We start from the raw sequence: 18,884 nt of genomic DNA, 5'->3' as shown, positions 1-18,884 counted from the left end.
GAGACCTTCACCCTCGCAGCGCGCAGCCGCCCGATAATAGCGACCTCCAACTCGCGCGCGCCAACTTTGCAATTTCACTTTCCAGCCATGGGGGGTGTTCTATTTCCCCCCCCCCGCCCGTTTGGCGGAAGGATCCCGCGCGCGGAAGTGGTGTCGCTCAACCGTCTCTGCCAGGGCCCCGCCCCCTGCGCGCGGAGGCCCCGCCCCCTCCAGCAGCCAGCCCCGCCCCTTCCCGCGCGCCCTATGGGCCTGTAAAGAAGTCCCGGCCCGGCCGCTGCACTCCCGCGCGCGCATCCGTGCGCCGCCCGAGGCTGGCTTGACGAGTCGGCGGCCATTTTGTTCTTCTCGTGGTTCCAGTGGCGAGAGGAGGAGGAAGCCGGGAGCGGGGCGGCTGGGGGGGGGGACCCGCCGCGGCTGCTGCTGCCACCGCCGCCGCCACCACCGCTCGTGGGGCTCGTGGCGTGAGGAAGGAGGACGTGTGAGACCCGGGCGCGAGCAGGCGGCAGCGCCGCTGCGGGAGGGTCGGCGGCGGGACGGCGATGGCGGATATCGATAAACTCAACATCGACAGCATCATCCAACGGCTGCTGGAAGGTGAGCCGCACGCGGGCGGGCGTGGGCCGGTGGGTACCAGGCCCAGTGGCGGGGGCCGGTCCTTCTCGGAAGCCTCTTGGTTCTGGGGCGCGCATACAGCGCCTCCGGGTCTGGGGACCCCGTCTTTTTATTACCACCACACCACCCCCCCCCCCCCGTCGCCCCTGCTTTCACATTCTCGTAATCTGGAAAGCCTAAGGACCCATCGGTGTGACTTGGCGGGGCGACGTCCCAGGGCAGTGAGATCCCGGCGCCTGCATTCTGCTCCCCACCCAAACCATCCTCCCTCCCGCGCTCTTTCCCCTTGAACGTGCATCTGCACACAGACCCAGCCCGGGCCCGGGTGACAGTGTCGCTCTCTGCTCATCAGATTGTTTGTTGTCCTGAGGATAGGGGCATGCTGCTACATTCATTCAGCGAGCGCCCAGCAAGGTAGGTGCTCTTATCCTGGAAGTGTTTCGCTGGAGAAACTTCAAAGACCTCGCTGGACCAAGGACACAGTCAACAGTCGGGTTGAAACCCCTGGCAGCCAGGATCTAGACAGAACCTGCTATCTTTTCGCTGTTAACCCTGTGGGAGCACAGGGCATGCCCAGTGGCTTAGGAAAGGTTAAAATAAAGCTTTCCTTTTGTCCGACTTAAGACGGGGTGGGGGGCGCTGCAGTGGGTTTTAAAATTTTACATAGAGTCTCAAAATCCCTCTCCCCACTAATTCCCGAGCAAATGCTGAGGTGTTCCGAATCCCTTTCTGGATTTGGGCCCTTGACAGTGTTAGCTAGCTGACTTTGACTGCTTTTGCTTTTGGAGTGTAACATGCAGTATGTGCATGGTGATGGGCTGCAGAGTTCTGCTGGTAGGTGTTTTCAAGTGAGGCCTTGAAAGAAAAGCAAAATGTCTTCTTAAAAATTTGTGCATTTTCTCCCCTTAATACTTTGTTTTGTTTAGATAGGGTCTCTTTTTTGTTTTGTTTTTATTGAGACAAGGTCTCTCTGTCCTGACTGGTCTGGAGCTCAGTATGTAGGCCAGCTAGGGTCAAACTCTCAGATCCATCTGCCTCCCTCCCCTTCCTGAGTGCTGGGATTAAAGGCTTTTATCACCATCCCCCTTAGAGTCTCAAGGAGCCAGAACTGGCCTTGAACCTCCTGATCCTTCTGCCTCCAAAGTACTAGAATTTACAAGCCACCAAGCCTGTGTTTATGAAGTGCTGGGTATTGAACCCAATGCTTCATCCATGCTGAGTAAGCACTCCACCACCTGTGCTGCATCCCCAATTTAGATTTGATTTTTTTTTTAATTTGTGTGTGTGTGTCTGTGTGTGGTTTTTCAAGACAGGGTTTCCCCCGTGTAACAGTAACATTACAGTGTAAATGTAATAGAACTCATTCTTGGAGACCAGGCTGGCCTCGAACTCACAGGGATTCACCTGCCTCTGCCTCCCGAGTGCTGGGATTAAAGGCATGTGCCACCACCTTGGCCTGATTTTTTTTTTATGTTTAAAATTATGCTGAAAGTTGGCTCATCTTTTGTTTTTAAATTTGTTTACTTTTAATTTTTTTGTGTGTGTGTGGGTACATACAGGCCACAGCACATGGGAGTGGAGGACAGTTGGGTGTAGTTGGTTCCCATCTTTGTGTAGATTCTGGAGATCCAACATAGGTCAGACTTGCCTCACCAACTTTCCTTTCTCAGCCTTTAAAAAACTTTGTTTTTAGATTTTATATTTTGAGTTTTGTCTGCATGTGTGTATGTGGACCACATGCATGCCTATGCCCAAGGAGGTCAGAAAGGGGCATTGGGTCCTCTGGATCTGGAGCTCGAGGTGGTTGTGAGCTGCCGTCAGTGCTGGAAATGGGACTGGGATGATCCCCAAGAGTAGCAAGCACTCTTACTGCTGAACCATCACCTCACCTCCCCCACCACCACACTTTTCTTTCTTTTTTTGGGGGGGTGGGTTTTGGTTCAGGGTTTCTCTTATATAGACCAGGCTGGTCTACCTCAAACTCACAGAGATCCACCTGCCTCTGCCTTCCAAGTGCTGGGATTAAAGTCATGCTCCACAATTGGCCAGCCCCTGTAGTTTCTTGAGAGTTACTTTTTAAATTTTGAGTCTGAGTATCACTACGAAGCAAAGGCTAGCCTGAAATTCAGAGGTCTGCCTGCCTCTGTACTCTCATGTCCAGGCTGGTTTTCTTATTTTCTTTTGAATTTAATAGAGTAAGACTATCTAAATGCTTTGATGATAACCTAGCTACACAGTATATGTTTCTTTTTACCTCTGTACATGAACTATGAACTTAACAGAAACCACAGCCATCTGCTGAGGATGTGTGCATATCTTTAGAGAATGTGGTATTATGCTTTCTGTAACGCCTTCAGAACCTTCATCTCTAAACACTGGAAGTAAGGTTTAAGTAATTCTTAGACTATAGCGATGGTTTACTTGATAATGGCTCTTGCCCTTAACCCTGAAGACCTGATTTGATCCCCAGGATCCACATGAAATTGAGATGAGAACCCAGCTCTTGAAAGTTATCCATTCACCTCCCCTCCACAAACGCTCCCGAAAAGTGTGTATTTGCGCACACATAATACAAATTTAAGAAAAATTGAGTTTAATTCTAGAAGGGAGAAATAAGATTTGTCACTTGATGAGGCATTTTTTCACATTGATAATTGATCTTTTGTAGTGGGGACTCCTTGGTACCCAAAGCACTTTGGAGTCTGAGTCATGATAATCCAGACGTTCTAGGCCAGGCTGTGTTGGGTAGCAACCAACATCTGTCTCACAAAAGTCCTAGCTTGAGAGCTGTATGAACTAGTTAAGGGGTTCTTTAATAATAAAAGGTGACACTGGGCATGGCAGCACCACACCTTTAATTCCAGAACTGTAAGTTGAAAGGCCACTCTGGTCTACATAACAAATTCCATGCCAGCCAGCCATACATAGAACCTGTCTCAAACAAACAAGGGCTGGAGAGATGGTTAAGAGCATATATTACTCCTTTCAGAGGATCCAAGCTCAGTTCCCAACACGCACAGCAGGCAGCTCAGCGCCTATCACTCTAGTTCTAGAGGATCAGGCACCTGGCTTCTAATGGCACATACATACAGGTCATAACTCGAACAGACAAATAGAAATAAATTTTACGGTGGGCATGGTGACACACCTTTAATCCTAAGTCTGGAAAGCACAGGTGAATCTCTGAGTTCAAGGCCAGCCTGGTTCACAGAATAAGTTACAGGCCACCAAGGCTAAATGGTGACGCGGTATACCCGTATTCCTGGCACTTAGATGGAGTCAGGATGTCAAGGCTAGCCTCTGCTGCATAATGAGTTCATTAGAGGCCAGCCTGGACGACAGAGACCCTATTTAAAAACAGGAAATTGATTTTGGGTCATAAGCACTACAGCTTTGCCATCTGTATTCTGAATGCAGTAGCTTTTCCCTGAGCCCAGTCCATGTTGTCCATGGTCAGCCACTCTGATGGAAGGTCTGTGTGTTACTCCTTAGCACATTCTGATGTTAACACATTGCTGCTTCCGTGCTCAAGCAGAAGAGATTTAAGTAGAAAATAGTCTAGCTGTGTTTGGACTTGGCCTCCTGCTCTGTTGTTTGAGTTTTTAAGGGGGGGATTTGAAATTGGGGTGCATCATGAAACTGCTAGCATTTTTCTTGAGTACCAGGTGATTGTAATTGCTTCACATCTCAGTGTGCGAGAAGCCTGTTTTTGAAAAGGAAGGTCATGGCCAGGGTGCAAGGCTGGGGAAGTGGCTACATTAATACAGACTGCTTACCAGTTAGTTTTCATCTTTCTGAAGACAGTCTGAGGTCCTAAGTCTCTAATCTGCTTGTAGCTTTTCAGGGCTCCTGCTCTAGAGGATCCAGATGGCTGTAGCTAAGGTCCTTTCTGAAAGATAGGTGAAGATGATGGACTTGACTGTCTTGAAGCAGATCTTAAAACAGCAGAGTACACAAGCAAGATCATTTTAATAGGGACTTCCTGACTTAAAGTTTGGCTCTCAGCGAGGACAGGTGTGTCCTCTCATACTTCAGCTGGAAGACAGGGCAGGAGTGATCTGCAGGTGCTTTGGGGCCTTTTAAAAAACCCCCACTTTGGCAAAGATGACGCCCAGAACTTTGACTGCCCCTTTGCTTGGGAGATGCGGGGCAGCAGAACAATCCTAGGCTTTCATTGATTTATGCTGGGGCTGCTGGCACACCTCACAGCCTAAAATATGAGGGAGAAAGGTCCAGGTGGGAATTGTCCCCCGCAGACCCCTTAAAGTAAGGCAGATCCCATTTCCCTGAGCAGGAATTCTGGAAGGATTTTTTTTTTTAAGTTTTTTTCCCTTTTTTTTGTTTTTTTTCCTTTTTCTTTAATCCCAGAAGCCTCCGAGTGCTGAGATTAAAGGTTCTGGAAGGAATTTTTATTTTAGTCTTGAGGTCACAGTTGTCTATCAGTAGGGTGAAGGCAAGATGCTGTCTTCATAGGTTCTGTGGAACCTATGTTTCCCCCCTCCGGTATTCGGGTTAGTGATGTCCTTATTTTTGAAAGGTGTATTTCTAGGGCTCACACAAAAAATGGAAATTCATAGGGTTAGATGGATAAAGCACTGATGCAGAAATGTGTTCACCTGTGGTTGAGAATGACCTTGAACTCTTGATCTCCTGTCTCCCACCTGAATGATGAGATTGTAGAGGTGACAGTGACAGTCCAATACCTGGCTTAGGCTAAATCCTCTGTTTTCAGTGAATTGGCTTCATGTTCAGCACAGAAAGTAAAATGAGTCCTTGAGGGTGTTGTTGTTTTTGTTTGTTTGTTTTTCTTTTTTTTTTTTTTTTTTTTTGGTTTTCGAGACAGGGTTTCTCTGTAGCTTTGGAGCCTGTCCTGGAACTCACTGTGTAGACCAGACTGGCCTCATTCTCTCAGAGATCCACCTGCCTCTGCCTCCCGAGTGCTGAGATTAATGACGTGCGTCACTACTGCCTGGCAACTAGAACTTTTTTAGGCACATTTCAGCTTTCCACATTGAGGAAATGGGAGTCATCCTTAAAGTCTGGAGTGTGCATGATGGCAGCAGATCCCAGCCCGCTGACAGGGATGGTGTGCAGCAGTGAGGTGGAACGAGTACTTTTCTTGTTGGTAGCTGGGAGGAAAAAGAGGATTCTTGGAAAGTTTCTGTAGCTTTCAGGGGGTTTTTTTAGGCTTTTTTTTTTTCCCCTTCCTTTTTCGAGACAGGGTTTCTCTGTAGCTTTGAAGCCTGTCCTAGAACTAGCTCTTGTAGACCAGGCTGGCCTCAAACTCACAAAGATCCACCTGTCTCTGCCTCCCGAGTGAGCTTTCAGGTTTTGTAGACAATAACTTGGTTGTTGGTGAGAAAGTGTACAGTGTTGAAAATACTTACTAAATTTATTTGGTTTGAGATCTCTATTTATTTAGTATTGAGACAAGATTTCTCTGTATCAGTCTTGGCTGTCCTGGAACTCTCTCTAGACCAGGCTGGCCTTGATCTTTTTCTAACAAATTTTAAAATACTATTAAGGTAAATTTTTTTAAACATGATCTCGCTGTGTAGGTCAGGCTGGCTTTGGGCTCCCAATAGCCTGCCTGATCCTGCCTCCCAAGTGCTGGCACTAAAGCTGGTGCGCTTGGCTACTGCTTAAGTAGGGTGTCTTCAGACAGCAAGGGCTGCTGACTTCTTCCTTTGTGCTGCTCTTGATTTCCTGTGTCCTAGACTGGTCTGGACACTTCTGTATAGATGAAAATGGCCTTGCACTTCAGATTTTGTTGGTACCAAGCCCAGTTTTATGCAGGGGTGGAACCCAGGGCTTGGTGCATGATGGGCAAGGATTCCACCAACTCCATGGAGAAGGCTTTTCTAGCCCCCATTATTCAGTCTCCTCTACTCTTGTAATGCTGTCTCCTTTGCTTTTGCTAGGCTGTGGAAAATTACTGTTGTCTGGAAAGATGCTGGGGGTGCAAATGACCATGGATAGCACCCTGATTGACCTTGGGTTTATCAGCTCGGGTTTGTTAACAGTGGAGTTTTCGGTGGAACTTCTATGATGTACTGATGATGTTAGTGATGTTTGGGTGAGTAGTTTCTGCAGAACAGCCTTTGCTGTTAGCTACCAGCATGCCTATGTCCCCTTCTTGCCAGAAGATACCTCACTGGGAGTAGCAGGCAGACCCAGCAGCAGTGAAGATCTATAGCACCAAGCCAGACAGAGTCCTCCAACTTAGTTTTGGGAGTCATTCTGCTTGGCACTGAGAGCTAAAACAGATCTTGCTGATTTGGCAGTTTTTAGAACATACCCAGTGCTCCCTGGGAATGCCTGGCAAAGCCTGTTTTGAAGAGTGTAAGCCTATGTTGGGGCGGAGGTAACATTTTGAGATTGGGTTTCCTCTGTGTAAACCATGCTGGCCTTGGGCTCTGTCTGCATCTGCCATCCAAGTGCTGGGATTAAAGGAGTGTTTTGTGTTTTGATTCAGAAGTTTTGAATTAACAGGAAAGATGGGTGCAGACTTCCACCTACATCAGGGGGTCTCAATGAGCAGGCCAATCAGACTGACAATTGGAGCTGGTTGCCAGTGGTTTAGAAAGTGGTGTGTTCTTGGGGCAAGGAGCAGCCTCCAGTTGAAGTCTGGGCAGTCCTTGCAGTTAGCAGCTGTTGCCAGCTCTGGCAGCAGATGCTTTTGTAGTTTGTTTTCCCTTGAACTACCTAGATGGATGGAGTTAAGCTCTGACGCCATGAGTAATGTGTACCAGTTTTCAGATAGAAATAAATCTGTTATAAGAGATGCATCTAATCTTTACATCTCATCAGAAGGGACAGTACTCAACTTCTGTCCCATTCTGGGGGGAAAAATGGAAAAGAAGCCAGGTGGAGTGGTGAGGCTACAGGAGATTTTGAATTTCAAGGTTAGTCTGGGCTTCATGGTGAACTCCTGTGTCAAGAATAACAGCTGGTAGTGGTGGTATATACATCTTTAGTTTCAGCATTGCAGAAGCAGAGGCAGGCAGATCTCTGAGTTCAAGATTGATCAGGGCTATGTAGTAAGATCTTGTCTCAAAAATCTTAAAAATAAATAAATAAATAAAAGGCTCATAAACTGTCTAAAGTGGCAGTGGATACTTTCAGAACCAAGGGATATATTAGCAACATCTGACTTTCTCCAGTAGAACCCTGTAACAAAGGAAGCCTGTGAGCTGTACCAGAAGTTAGATAATGAAGATTCTCATCAAAGACATAAGAATGGGCCACTCATTCACAAGTGTGGGCTCTGCTGAAGAAGATTCCTATTGAAACCAGAAGCTTCCAGGAGTTCCCTTCTAACCTAAAATAAGTCTCCTTCTGGGCAGCCTGCCCAGGTTTCTGGCCAGTAAGGCAGAGGTCCCCCATGTCTCTGTCCTGAGTGCTGCTTATCTTGGGGGGGGGGCTTTAGTTGGGGCTGGAGAGATAGCTCAGTGGTTAAGAGCATTGACTGCTCTTCCAGAGGTCCTGAGTTCAATTCCCAGCAACCACATGGTGGCTCACAGCCATCTATAATGAGGTCTGGTGTCCTCTTCTGGCCTGCAGGCACACAGGGAAGGAATGTTGTATACATAAGTAAATGTTGTATACCAGCATAGAAGGGGAACTGGTGAGAGATGGCTCAGTGGGTAAAAGTGCTTGCTGTGTAAGACCACACAAAAGGGTGGAAAGGGGATGGTGCTGGGAAAGATGGCTCAGTATCTAAAAATGGCTAAAGATACAAGATCTGTGGCCAGGTGGTGGTGGCACACATCTTTAATCCCAGCACTAGGAAGGCAGAGGCAGGCGGATCTCTGAGTGTAAGGCCAGCCTGGTCTACAGAGTGAGTTTCAGTTCCAGTTCTGATGCTACACAGAGAAACCAAGTCTCAAAAAACAAACACACAAAAAGGGAGACTTGTGTTTGGCTCCACCAGACTCTACTTTTTAAGGTTTCTGTTACCACAGTACTTGAGGCAGACAGGCTCCGAGTCCTCCAATGTAACCAAAAGTAAGGTAGAAAATAGAGAAGGAAGGGCACCCGATGTTGTCAGTCTACTCTCAGCCCACTTTTGTCTTTCAGTCCAGTTATATTGGGGTGAGTACGAAGAGTTCGAAGCTGCATATAAGGATCCACTCCTGGTTGGCTCCCTATCCCTTCTTGTGCCTGTTTTTTTTTTCTCCCTGCTTTGAAAGCTCACTCTTTCCTTGTCCTTCCTTGCTCATTTTTCACTGAAAAACTGATGTTGCTTTGCATACCATTCCATTCCTGATGAACTTATTCCTTCAGAGAAAGGGGGGGGGTGTGGCAGTGCAGGCTGAAGGCCAGCTTCCCTAAGGCTCTGGTTTTCAAGCATAGATGCAGCCTTGAGTGGACACAGCACTACATAGCAGGAGATACCTAGCAGACCTCTCCGGGAATATCTGTTCTACTGCAGAACCAAAAGCTGCATAAGCCTTGGTTAGACTTTCTGTTGTTGCTTAGCTATCAGGCCAAATAGCTTTTGATTTGAAGACAAAGCCTGCAATTTGAACAAAGTTTAAGCCAATGAGATCATTTAGGTTTAGGGTTCTGCTAAAAAGAAATTCATTGACACTGGCTTATGGTTGATAGGTGCATTCTTAAATGGGCTGCTTAGCCTGGCTCTGAGGGACAGTCTTCTGTACCAAACAGCAGAGATTCCAGCTTGATTCCAAGATTCCCTTGGACAAACCAGACGTGCAGCAAGTGGGGCCTGTAGCAGCCGTTCCATGAAGCAGCTGCTTCAGAACTGAAGAGTTCAGATCCTTGGCAGTTAGAGCTGTTTCTTCAGTCTACATAATGATTGTCTCAGCCCTTGTAACCGGAACCCGCACAGATGTCTCCACTGCTGTCATACTTGCCTCCTGGGGCATGGGCTGTGAGCAGACCTTACTGAGGCGGTGAGCAGAGCTCAGGAGGCCATGGCTGGTGCTGGACCAAGAATTGTCTTGGATGCCTGGAAGGAGACTTTCTCTCAGCCAGTGCTGACATTTCTCATTGTGTTCACAGTGTGTACTGAAGTATACATAAGAAGCTTGTGACATATTTTGGATATGGATGTCAGAGGACAACCTCAGAGTTGTATCGTATCATTCATTCAAGAGTGCCCCCCCCTTAGATGGATTTCTCACTGGCTCGCCAAGTAGATTAGGTGACTGGTTGGCTGTCCAGTCACAGAGATCTGCCTGTTTCTGCTTCTGCAGCACTGGAATTGTGGATGTGGGCCATCAGGCTGGCTTTCTTTGAGTTTTTGGGCTCAAACCTAAGTCCTCATGCTTGCTTGCAAAGCAGTTTTTACTGGCCAGGCCATCTACCTATCTAGTTTCTAGTGAATTTTTTAAAAATTGTTGTATGTATGTGGTTGTGTTGCCTACATGTATGGTTGTGCACTGAATGCTTGTCTAGTGTCCTCAGAGGCCAGAGATGGTGTTATACCCCCTAGAACTGGAGTTACAGAGTTATGAACTGCCATGTGGATGTTGGGAGTTGAATCTGGGTTCTCTCTGCAAGAGTAGCCAGTGCTCTTAACCAATGACCTCTGCAGCCCCTACTGTGGCATTTTAAAATGGAATGCAAATAACAGACCTCATAAATGAAAGACCATGGAATTACACTCGATTCTGAAAACAATGATGGGGAGGCAATTCTGGACATTTGTAACTGTTAAGTCAAGCTGTTCTGAGGACAGACTTAGTGACATCACATAATAGCATGGCCTTTCCCAATGCAAAGTTGAGTTCATTCTAAAACTAGAGAGTCTTGGCAGTACAAGGCACTGTCCTGGTATCTTGGATGTAGCACAGGGTAGGAGGATATTCAGGGAATGGCACTCTGACACATCAGATCCAGGCCCAGCTAGGGTGATCTTGAGAGTACTGTGAAGGAACCTGGCTTGACTTGAAGTATATAACTTTTGACATCTTAAGATTCCAGCTGAGACCTTATAGGCCAGCCAACTTCTAACAGGTGTTTAACATTAAAAGAAAAATTATCACACCACTCCCCACTTCTCAAATTAAGTTTTAGTTTGGTTTTTTGAGACAGGGTTTCTCTCTGCCCTGGCTGTCCTGGAACTCCCTTTGTAGGCAAGCTAGCCTTGAACTTTATTTAGATCTGCCTGCCTCTATCTCCCAAGTGCTGGGATTAAAGGCATGTGCCACCAAGCCCAGCCCAATTTTTTTGTTTTGGTCTTGTAGACCAGGCTGTCCTCAAACTCCCAGAGATCCTCCTGCCTCTGCCTCCCGAGTGCTGGGGTTAAAGGCATGTGCCACCACTGTCCGATCCCAGCCCAGTTTTGAAGTTTTATTTATTTATTTTTATTTATGCGTGTGGCCCTGTGCATTTTGAAGGCAGGTGCCAGCCCAGGCTCCACAGATGTGTAACTACAGTTGCCTGCCACAGTTGAAGGGACTAGAGCTCCGGTCCTCTGCAAGAACAGTAGGGCTCTTGGCTACTGAGGCCCTAAATTAAACATTTCTATGTGAAGCTGTGTCCTAATTGCCATTCTTTCCACAGTGAGGGGGTCCAAGCCAGGCAAGAATGTCCAGCTACAGGAGAACGAAATCCGAGGACTCTGCTTGAAGTCTCGGGAGATCTTCCTCAGTCAGCCTATCCTTCTAGAACTTGAAGCACCACTCAAGATATGTGGTGAGTGTGGCACTAAGTGTGTTTCCCGTTCAGCTGACCCTCAGTCAGGCACCTTAAAGGCCCTTCATGTTCCAGCTTTTGAGTTTTAAAGTTGTTCTCTGAAGGATTATGGGTCCTGCGCAGGGGTGGGGTGGTGGCCTGGTCTACTTGGGCTCACTCTGCTGTCGGCAGGTGTAGGCCATCCTTTAAAACTGAGCAGTCTGTGTGGGAGGCGCCCCTGGCTTTGGTGTGGCCGCACTAGTGGCTGCTAGTCTTGTGAGGAGCTAGGCTCACTGGACACTCAGAGGGTGGCCTGACACAGGACCCTGAAGCTAAGCCCAGGTTTCAGTGATCTTAGAGGGAACTGCAGTACTAGGCAGGAAACTTGCTGAGACAAGATACTCTCTACTACAAAATAAGTTAATTAGTTGTATCTGTGGGGGACTCTGGACATGGTCTTTTGGACTAAATATGCTACAAGGTTGGGAATTAGTGTTGCCTGTGAACTTGTTAGAGGCCATTGTCATGTGTGATGGACGGTTAAGGGATGCTTTGCCAGGGTTTTGTCATTGAGCTGGGGGCTGTGCAGATGGCAACACTGAGAAGTTCTCATCTCCAGGTGACATTCACGGGCAGTACTATGATTTACTCCGACTGTTTGAATACGGTGGCTTCCCGCCAGAAAGCAACTATTTGTTTCTCGGGGACTATGTGGACAGGGGCAAGCAGTCACTGGAGACAATCTGCCTCTTGCTGGCCTACAAAATCAAGTATCCGGAGAACTTTTTCCTTCTCAGAGGGAACCATGAGTGTGCCAGCATCAATAGAATCTACGGATTTTACGATGAATGTAAGTACTTTGTGAGTCTAAGAACAAGGAACTTGAAGGTGCTATGTGGTGGCAAAGATGTCACCACTCCCTTGAGTTGGTGAGAATGGATCTGCCCTTATCCTAGTCTTCGGGATTGCTGCCTGAATGTGGGTGCTGATGGGATTGGATGGGAAGAGCCCACTGTGACACCCTTGGCTTCGTTCCCAGTGCGGCTCTGAGAACCTGTCCAAATGACTCTGCTTTTCACAACTTTGCTTAGGTTGGTTCTGTTGAGAGCATCTGTTGCTGGCATTACCGTGCTAGGGTGCAGTGTGCGGAAGTGGGATCTTGCAATGAAACTGTTTTTGAGATGTATGTTGTGTTCTTTTAGCATAGCTGTACTTAGGAAAGGGGCATTGACTTTTCTGAAATAATGCTTAATGGAGAAAGAAATGCTTTAAAAATGACATTGTGTGGGGCTGAAGAGGTGGCTCAGCAGTTAAGAGCACTGTTTGCTCCTCCCCTCCAGAGGATCCGGGTTCAATTCCCAGCATCTACATGGCAGCAGCTCACAGCTGTCTGTAACTAGTTCCAGTGGATCCAACTCCTTACACAGATATACATTCAGGCAAAACAACAGTGCATGGAAAATAAAAATAAATAAATCATTAAACAGCTGTTTTGTTTTTTTTAATTTTTAAATTGTGTGTTCGATGTGGAGGGGTACAGGAATGAAGGTCAGAGTTTGTGGAGTCGGCTGTCTCCACCTTTAATTCAGTTTCGGGGATTGAACTTGGGTTCCAGGCTTGCACAGTGAGCATTTTAACCTTGCGCCAACACACCGGCTTTCCATTTTATTTCAAAGTAATGTTTTGTGCATTTTCTGGTCTATTTTGGATTTATCTCATTTTAGTTTGAGCTTTTCTGAAATGTTCTTCCTGAGTAGCCCATGCTGGTCTCAGCCTTGTGGCTCCTGCTCCAGCTTCCTGGCTGTGAGGGCTTCAGATGCCCACTCTGACACAGCTCTGGATTATCTAGTGAGACTGTACTTTGAGGTGATCATTGGCAGAAATGATGCCAAAGCCTTGAAAAGAATTGGTGAGGTAAAAAAAGGAACTGCTTTAAAGGATTGGGGTGCCACACAAACAAAATGTCTGGAGTTTTGAGCATTTGGCTGCAGTATCCTCTGGTCTCTTTCTACCAGGAGAGGGTTTTGGGCTTGGGTGGCAGGTGCTTAAGGGAGTCTGGTGGCTCAGCACTTAATGTGGTACACACATACCATGGTTTGTAGTAAAGTCATGTGGGCTGTAGAGGCCTGCAGGCAGCACTTGGAGCATGGGCCTTCTCACTGCAGACACAGAACCTCTATCTAGCCCTCAGCAAAGGCAATGAGTGACTGCCCAGACACATCAGGTTCAACAGAGAAAGGATACAGGGCCAAATGGATTTTGAAGTGGGGTCAGAGTCATCTTACCTCAGTTTCTGCTTGATCTTATTTCCATTAGCTGCTGATAATTGGACATGTTGGCTGTGTTCCTTTCGGTTTCCAGGGTTATCCGTGGAATCTGTGGCCTCTCTAGGGATGGAGTGCAAGCCTGTACGGGGAAGGATCTAGGTGCTGGGGGTGCATGTGGCTAGCCTGAAAGCTTGGCTCAGAAAGGTTGTTGGTAGGCCCTGCTGTGACTCTCCACGGAGTGAGTCTAGGCCTTTAGATGTATTTCATAAAAAAGGCACTCTGTTTTGTTTGGTTTGATTTTTGCAAGGTTCCTTGATGCTAGCATATTTCAGTTACATGAACTGTGGAGTGACTGTCTGCGTTCTCACAGGCAAAAGAAGATACAACATTAAGCTGTGGAAAACGTTCACAGACTGTTTTAACTGCTTACCGATTGCAGCCATCGTGGATGAGAAGATATTCTGCTGTCATGGAGGTATGTGGCCCGCCTTCACCCAAGTAACTTCCACTCCTTCAGAAAGGTAGACTGGGCAACATGGCCTCTGCCAGGCCACTGCTGTACCACACACTAGGACTTGTCCATCGTGACAGCCAGTATCATTTTGGGTCAAGTGTGAGGGAAGACTGAAAATAGAGCATGTTTTTTAATAAAAACCTAGCCTAGTACGTCCATCTATTCAGATGTGTTTTCCTAGACCTTTCTGACTAGGGCTCCTTCCAAAAGCAGTTTTGCTTTGCTCCATTGGCTGTGCTGTGTGTGAGGTATACAGAGACTGAAAAGATGTGGGAGTTGGGGGTAATATTGGAAATTAAGCAGCTATCAAAAAAGCACAGATTATATTAAGGCAGCACAGGGTACATAAGTAACAATGTGTCGTGGCTTCATGTAGGTGTGGAGGTCTGTGGACAGCAGAGGCTTTAAAGCTGCCTCACAGCCAAGCGATGTTCCTGGGCATGTGGTATGGTGGCACGTGGTGTGTCTGCCTTGCTGCCCTCTGTTGGGAGGGGTGTGGGTTCAGAGTCACTGGCTGTTGACTTTACAGTGTTCTGTGTTGAAGTGACTAGCCCATTGCTCTGCACACCAGGACAGTAAGTTTGTGTATATTTGGTGGCAGACTTTTGTTACTGCATTGTTTTCACCAAAACCAAGTAAATAAAAGAGCCACGGGCTTGACTGCAGCGTTGACAGCACCAGCCTCTAGACAGGAAGGGGCTGCCAGTGTGCTTAGAACAATTCTGCTTGCTTCACTGTTCTTTCCTGTTCTCTTTAATAGGTTTATCACCAGATCTTCAATCTATGGAGCAGATTCGGCGAATTATGAGACCAACTGATGTACCAGATCAAGGTCTTCTTTGTGATCTTTTGTGGTCTGACCCCGATAAAGATGTCTTAGGCTGGGGTGAAAATGACAGAGGAGTGTCCTTCACATTTGGTGCAGAAGTGGTTGCAAAATTTCTCCATAAGCATGATTTGGATCTTATATGTAGAGCCCATCAGGTATTGATTTTGAATTTTACATGTACACTTAGAGCATGTGTGTGAGCAGATTCTCCTTGTTGATTTTGGTGGGTAGGTATGGCTTGCCACACAGTGTGCCTCTGGGGAGAGCGGCAGGAGGCCAAGCCCAGTGGGGAAGGATCGTGGCGCAGCTCAGGCTCGCAGCCGCTCACACTGACACTGTCTCTCTGCAGGTGGTTGAAGATGGGTATGAGTTTTTTGCAAAGAGGCAGTTAGTCACTCTGTTTTCTGCACCCAACTACTGTGGCGAGTTTGACAATGCAGGCGCCATGATGAGTGTGGATGAAACCCTCATGTGCTCTTTCCAGGTGAGACAGCAGCTCTTTTCCTGAGCTTGAGGCTATGCTGACTTCCAGAAAAACAGTTGTCACTGTTTCCCTGAGCAGGCTCTGTTTTCTTTCCCAATACCCTGTGTTTGTCCCGTGGGAGTAATGTGTGGACTCTGTAAAGGAAGGAAAAATAACAGGGACCTTTCCCCAGTAAACAGCCTGTGTGGCCCTTACTGGCCCAGAACTCCATATGTAGACCAGGCTGGCCTCTGATGTAACAGAGATCCACAAAGGTGTGCGCCACCATATGGGACTCTTTTGCCATAACATCTTCTCAGTTGTTGGCTGTTTCTCACAGTTGCTCAGTGTAGTAGGCTTGATGCATTTCAAGGTCGTTCAGCTGTAGCCCTCAGCACCTCCCAGAGACTGCAAACTCCAGTGCCTTCCTCAGAACTCCACAAGGCTATGGGAGCTCTCTAGACTTTTTTTCCCCAGTGGGAACTTTTTTTTTTTTCCAAGTCACATATTTTAGCTGTATGTTATGGCATGTCTCCACAAAAATACTCATGTACTAAGTAGCTCCGTCTGTGTGATGTGCTAGAGGGTTTTCTGAGTTTGGGGGTGGGGGCGGTGTTAGCAGGAACTTGTGAATAGACGAGAGCCTGAGTGCATTTCCTAAGGTGCCTGCTGTCTTTTCTTCTGTGCAGATTCTAAAGCCTGCAGAGAAAAAGAAGCCCAACGCCACGAGACCCGTTACACCGCCAAGGGGTATGATCACAAAGCAAGCAAAGAAATAGATGTCACTTGACACTGCCTAGTTGGGACTTGTAACATAGCATACATAACCTTCATTTTTAAACTGTAATGTGTGCTGGCTGGTCAGCTTGCCCAGGTGGACCTGCCGGGCCCTCCTTCATTTTGGTTCCTCCTGGCACTTGCTGGTTATATCAGCAAGTGAAAGGCACTTCATTCAAGAAAGCGTTTTTGTTCCCTTTGCAGACAACTCTGATGATGGTATTAAGCTATGCACCTCGGCAGTTTATCCTGTCCGAGGGAAATGTGTACAATTGACCTTTTTTTAATTTAGTATAAATCATGAATAATGTAAATGCTTGTTTTCTTTAGGATATAAAGAAAGCCCTAGGGTGCGTGAGACTGTACATGTAATTGTCATAAATGCATTCTGTTAATACGAACCACTGTGAACAATTTTTTTTTAAGTTTGTTTGAAAGGGACTGCTTTTTCTCTGTCTTGTCATGTACAAAGCGTCTGCAGCGTTGGCAGCAGGAGTGACCTGCCACCCACACTGCCCAGACTGTCTGAAGCACACTCCCTCCCACCGCACACTTAATGACGATTAAAGCCATTCTTTTCAATGTTTGTGATTCCTTCCTAAAGCCAAAGTTTCTGTTGGACTGTATTGGCACGCCCTGGACATGAGGTGGCCAGGGCATCGAGGCTGCGTGCACAGGCTGCCTCCGTGGGGACTCAAAAGCAGGTTTTTACTTTAAATAGCAATAGTGATATAGTGCTGGGTAAGCTATTAATGATGGAAGTTAATGACAATTTGTACAATTCCCAGATAGTCTATTTACTGAGTGATCTTTTTACAGTTGGATCAGGCCTGAACCCGTCCATTCAGAAAGCTTCAAATTATAGAAACAACACTGTCCTATACGAGTGATCGATAGCGCTTTCTTTGGCTACATTCTTTATTCTGCGGTGATGCTGAGGCTTATAAATCAAAAGGAACTAACTTGCCATCCACCCGTTTATACAGAACTCACAGTATCTATGACTTTTTTAAACTACGACCTGTTAAAAATGAATCTGTTTCCACAGATGCCCGTGTACAATGCCATGTGCTGAGAATGACTTCAGACTTATTAAATGCGAGCTTGTTAACCTGTTTGTGACTGTCTGTCTTTCTCGCTGCAGCCCCTCCGAGTTCACTTCTGTCTTTCCTCATGCAGTCGGTTTGGGGTTGGGACCTAACTCTTTGCTGTGTAGCCTGGAAGAGGGAGGTGGGGTTGTCTGTAGAGCTCTGGCCTTTGTTCCTGATTGTCTTGAGCTCCACTTTTGTTCTTTGATCTCCCAGTTCTGGGGGAATGGTGGTGGTGCTGCTGCTGCTGCTACAGTTGGGGAATGCTGTGTGTGTTAAGCCAGGTGCTCTGCTCCAAGCTGGGGACAACTTCTGACCTCCCAAGTCTATGTGTGGTAGTGGGGAATGGGGCAAGACCAGAGATGGTGTCTTGGTCTGGCCTGAGAGCTGACCCTGGGTGCTTTTCTACTCCCCACCTCCTACACATTTGCTTTGTTGAGCTTGAATCTAATGTTCTGTAAACCTCTTCAGTGAGGAAGGGAAATGGGAGCCATTGATTAGGTCAGGCAGTTCAAGGGCATCAGCCTTGGCCTTCTGATATAGGACCCTGAGCAGAGAAAATAACTTGAAGTTAGTCCAGGGTCTTGTCCCTTTATCTGCATGCACCCTTGTAACCCTAAAGGGTCATGGCCAAATTCTGGGTCTACAGCTGGGTGAGAAGCTTCAGGGCGGAGCCAGGGCCCTGGCTATACCGTGAGTGAGGTGAATGACTGCCTGGCCTTTACTGTCCCAGTTGTGAATGGGTAGCATCCCTGCTGAGTAATAACTATTGACAAGTATTCCATCACAGGCACCATTGCAGCAGAATAGTGCAGAGGGAGGTGATGCTGCCCCTAGGTATTGAAGCTGTGGATGTCAAAGCCTCTGAAACTGGTTTGGGCAGTCAGCCATAGTGCTCTATACAATATGCCATAGTTGTAGAGACAGCCAAGCAGCACACACCTGTGTAACAAGTGGAGGCCAGGGACAAGTGCTAATCCAGGAGGGATGGGCTGGCTCTAGACTGCAGGGGAGGAAGCAGAACCCTCTGCATCCCAGTGGGGTCCAGCCCAGGCAGCTGAGAGAAGCCAAAGGCAAGCTGAGATGGGAAGCTTGGGAGACAAGTGTAGGGGATTGTAGATCCAGTGTAGAAAAAGGGCAATGGTGGGGCTCCTGAGGACAGGGAAGGAAAGTCTTGAGGATGGAGCGGGGCTGGAGGTTGACAGGTTCTGTAGTCCCGGGCACCCATATTAGGGTACACAGCTGCCTGTAGCTCAGGCTCTAGGATTCCAGTGCCCTCTTCTGGCCTTTGTGTGTGGTGCCCTACACACAAGACGTACACCAAATTTTAAATTTTTTAACTGAAAAAGGCTCAATTTGGCTAGTGGGCTCTTTATCAGTGAGCCACCCGTGTGGTTTGGAGGTGCGACTTGGGAGGAACAACTGAGTTCCTTTCTGCATGTCACAGGTGTGTTCTAGGTACACACCAGCCCAGACTAGCTTCCTGCCCCAGGCTGACAGAATAACCAGAATATTCCCTGGCGGTTTAACTCAGAAAACAAATCCTGATTCCACACATAACAAGCACACAGGCAACATCAGCCAGAGGTCCAAGCCAGTGATGTTGTGTTAGGGAAAGCAGACACAGCAAAAGTCACTTCTCAGCAGTTCCCAGGAAAGAAGGATGGACTGCAGACTGCCTCCTCGGCCT

The 18,884-nt window shown here is 47.3% G+C and overlaps 1 protein-coding gene across 1 annotated transcript; it reads left to right on the top strand.

The window, feature by feature from the left end:
• The first annotated feature begins 378 nt into the window (after positions 1–378).
• Positions 379–17,217, top strand: Ppp1cc (protein phosphatase 1 catalytic subunit gamma). Its single transcript, XM_087903659.1, has 8 exons — positions 379–594; positions 11,146–11,277; positions 11,876–12,106; positions 13,894–13,998; positions 14,798–15,021; positions 15,216–15,350; positions 16,019–16,079; positions 16,926–17,217. Exons 1-8 carry the CDS (start codon positions 540–542, stop codon positions 16,994–16,996), a joined length of 1,014 nt encoding a protein of 337 aa, XP_087759785.1. The 5' UTR covers positions 379–539; the 3' UTR covers positions 16,997–17,217.
• Positions 17,218–18,884: the final 1,667 nt, after the last annotated feature.

Source organism: Myodes glareolus, chromosome 2 (assembly GCF_982192425.1).
Source record: "Myodes glareolus chromosome 2, mMyoGla1.1, whole genome shotgun sequence".
Lineage (NCBI taxonomy): Eukaryota > Metazoa > Chordata > Mammalia > Rodentia > Cricetidae > Myodes > Myodes glareolus.
This window is presented reverse-complemented; position numbering and strand designations above follow the sequence as displayed.

Bases quoted from the DNA above. Each gene is read 5' to 3' on its own strand.
- Ppp1cc (XM_087903659.1), top strand. From the start codon at position 540: ATGGCGGATATCGATAAACTCAACATCGACAGCATCATCCAACGGCTG. The intron at 15,022-15,215 runs GTATTGATTTTG...GTCTCTCTGCAG, and splicing joins TTATATGTAGAGCCCATCAG to GTGGTTGAAGATGGGTATGA. The intron at 16,080-16,925 runs GTATGATCACAA...ATCTTTTTACAG, and splicing joins ACCCGTTACACCGCCAAGGG to TTGGATCAGGCCTGAACCCG.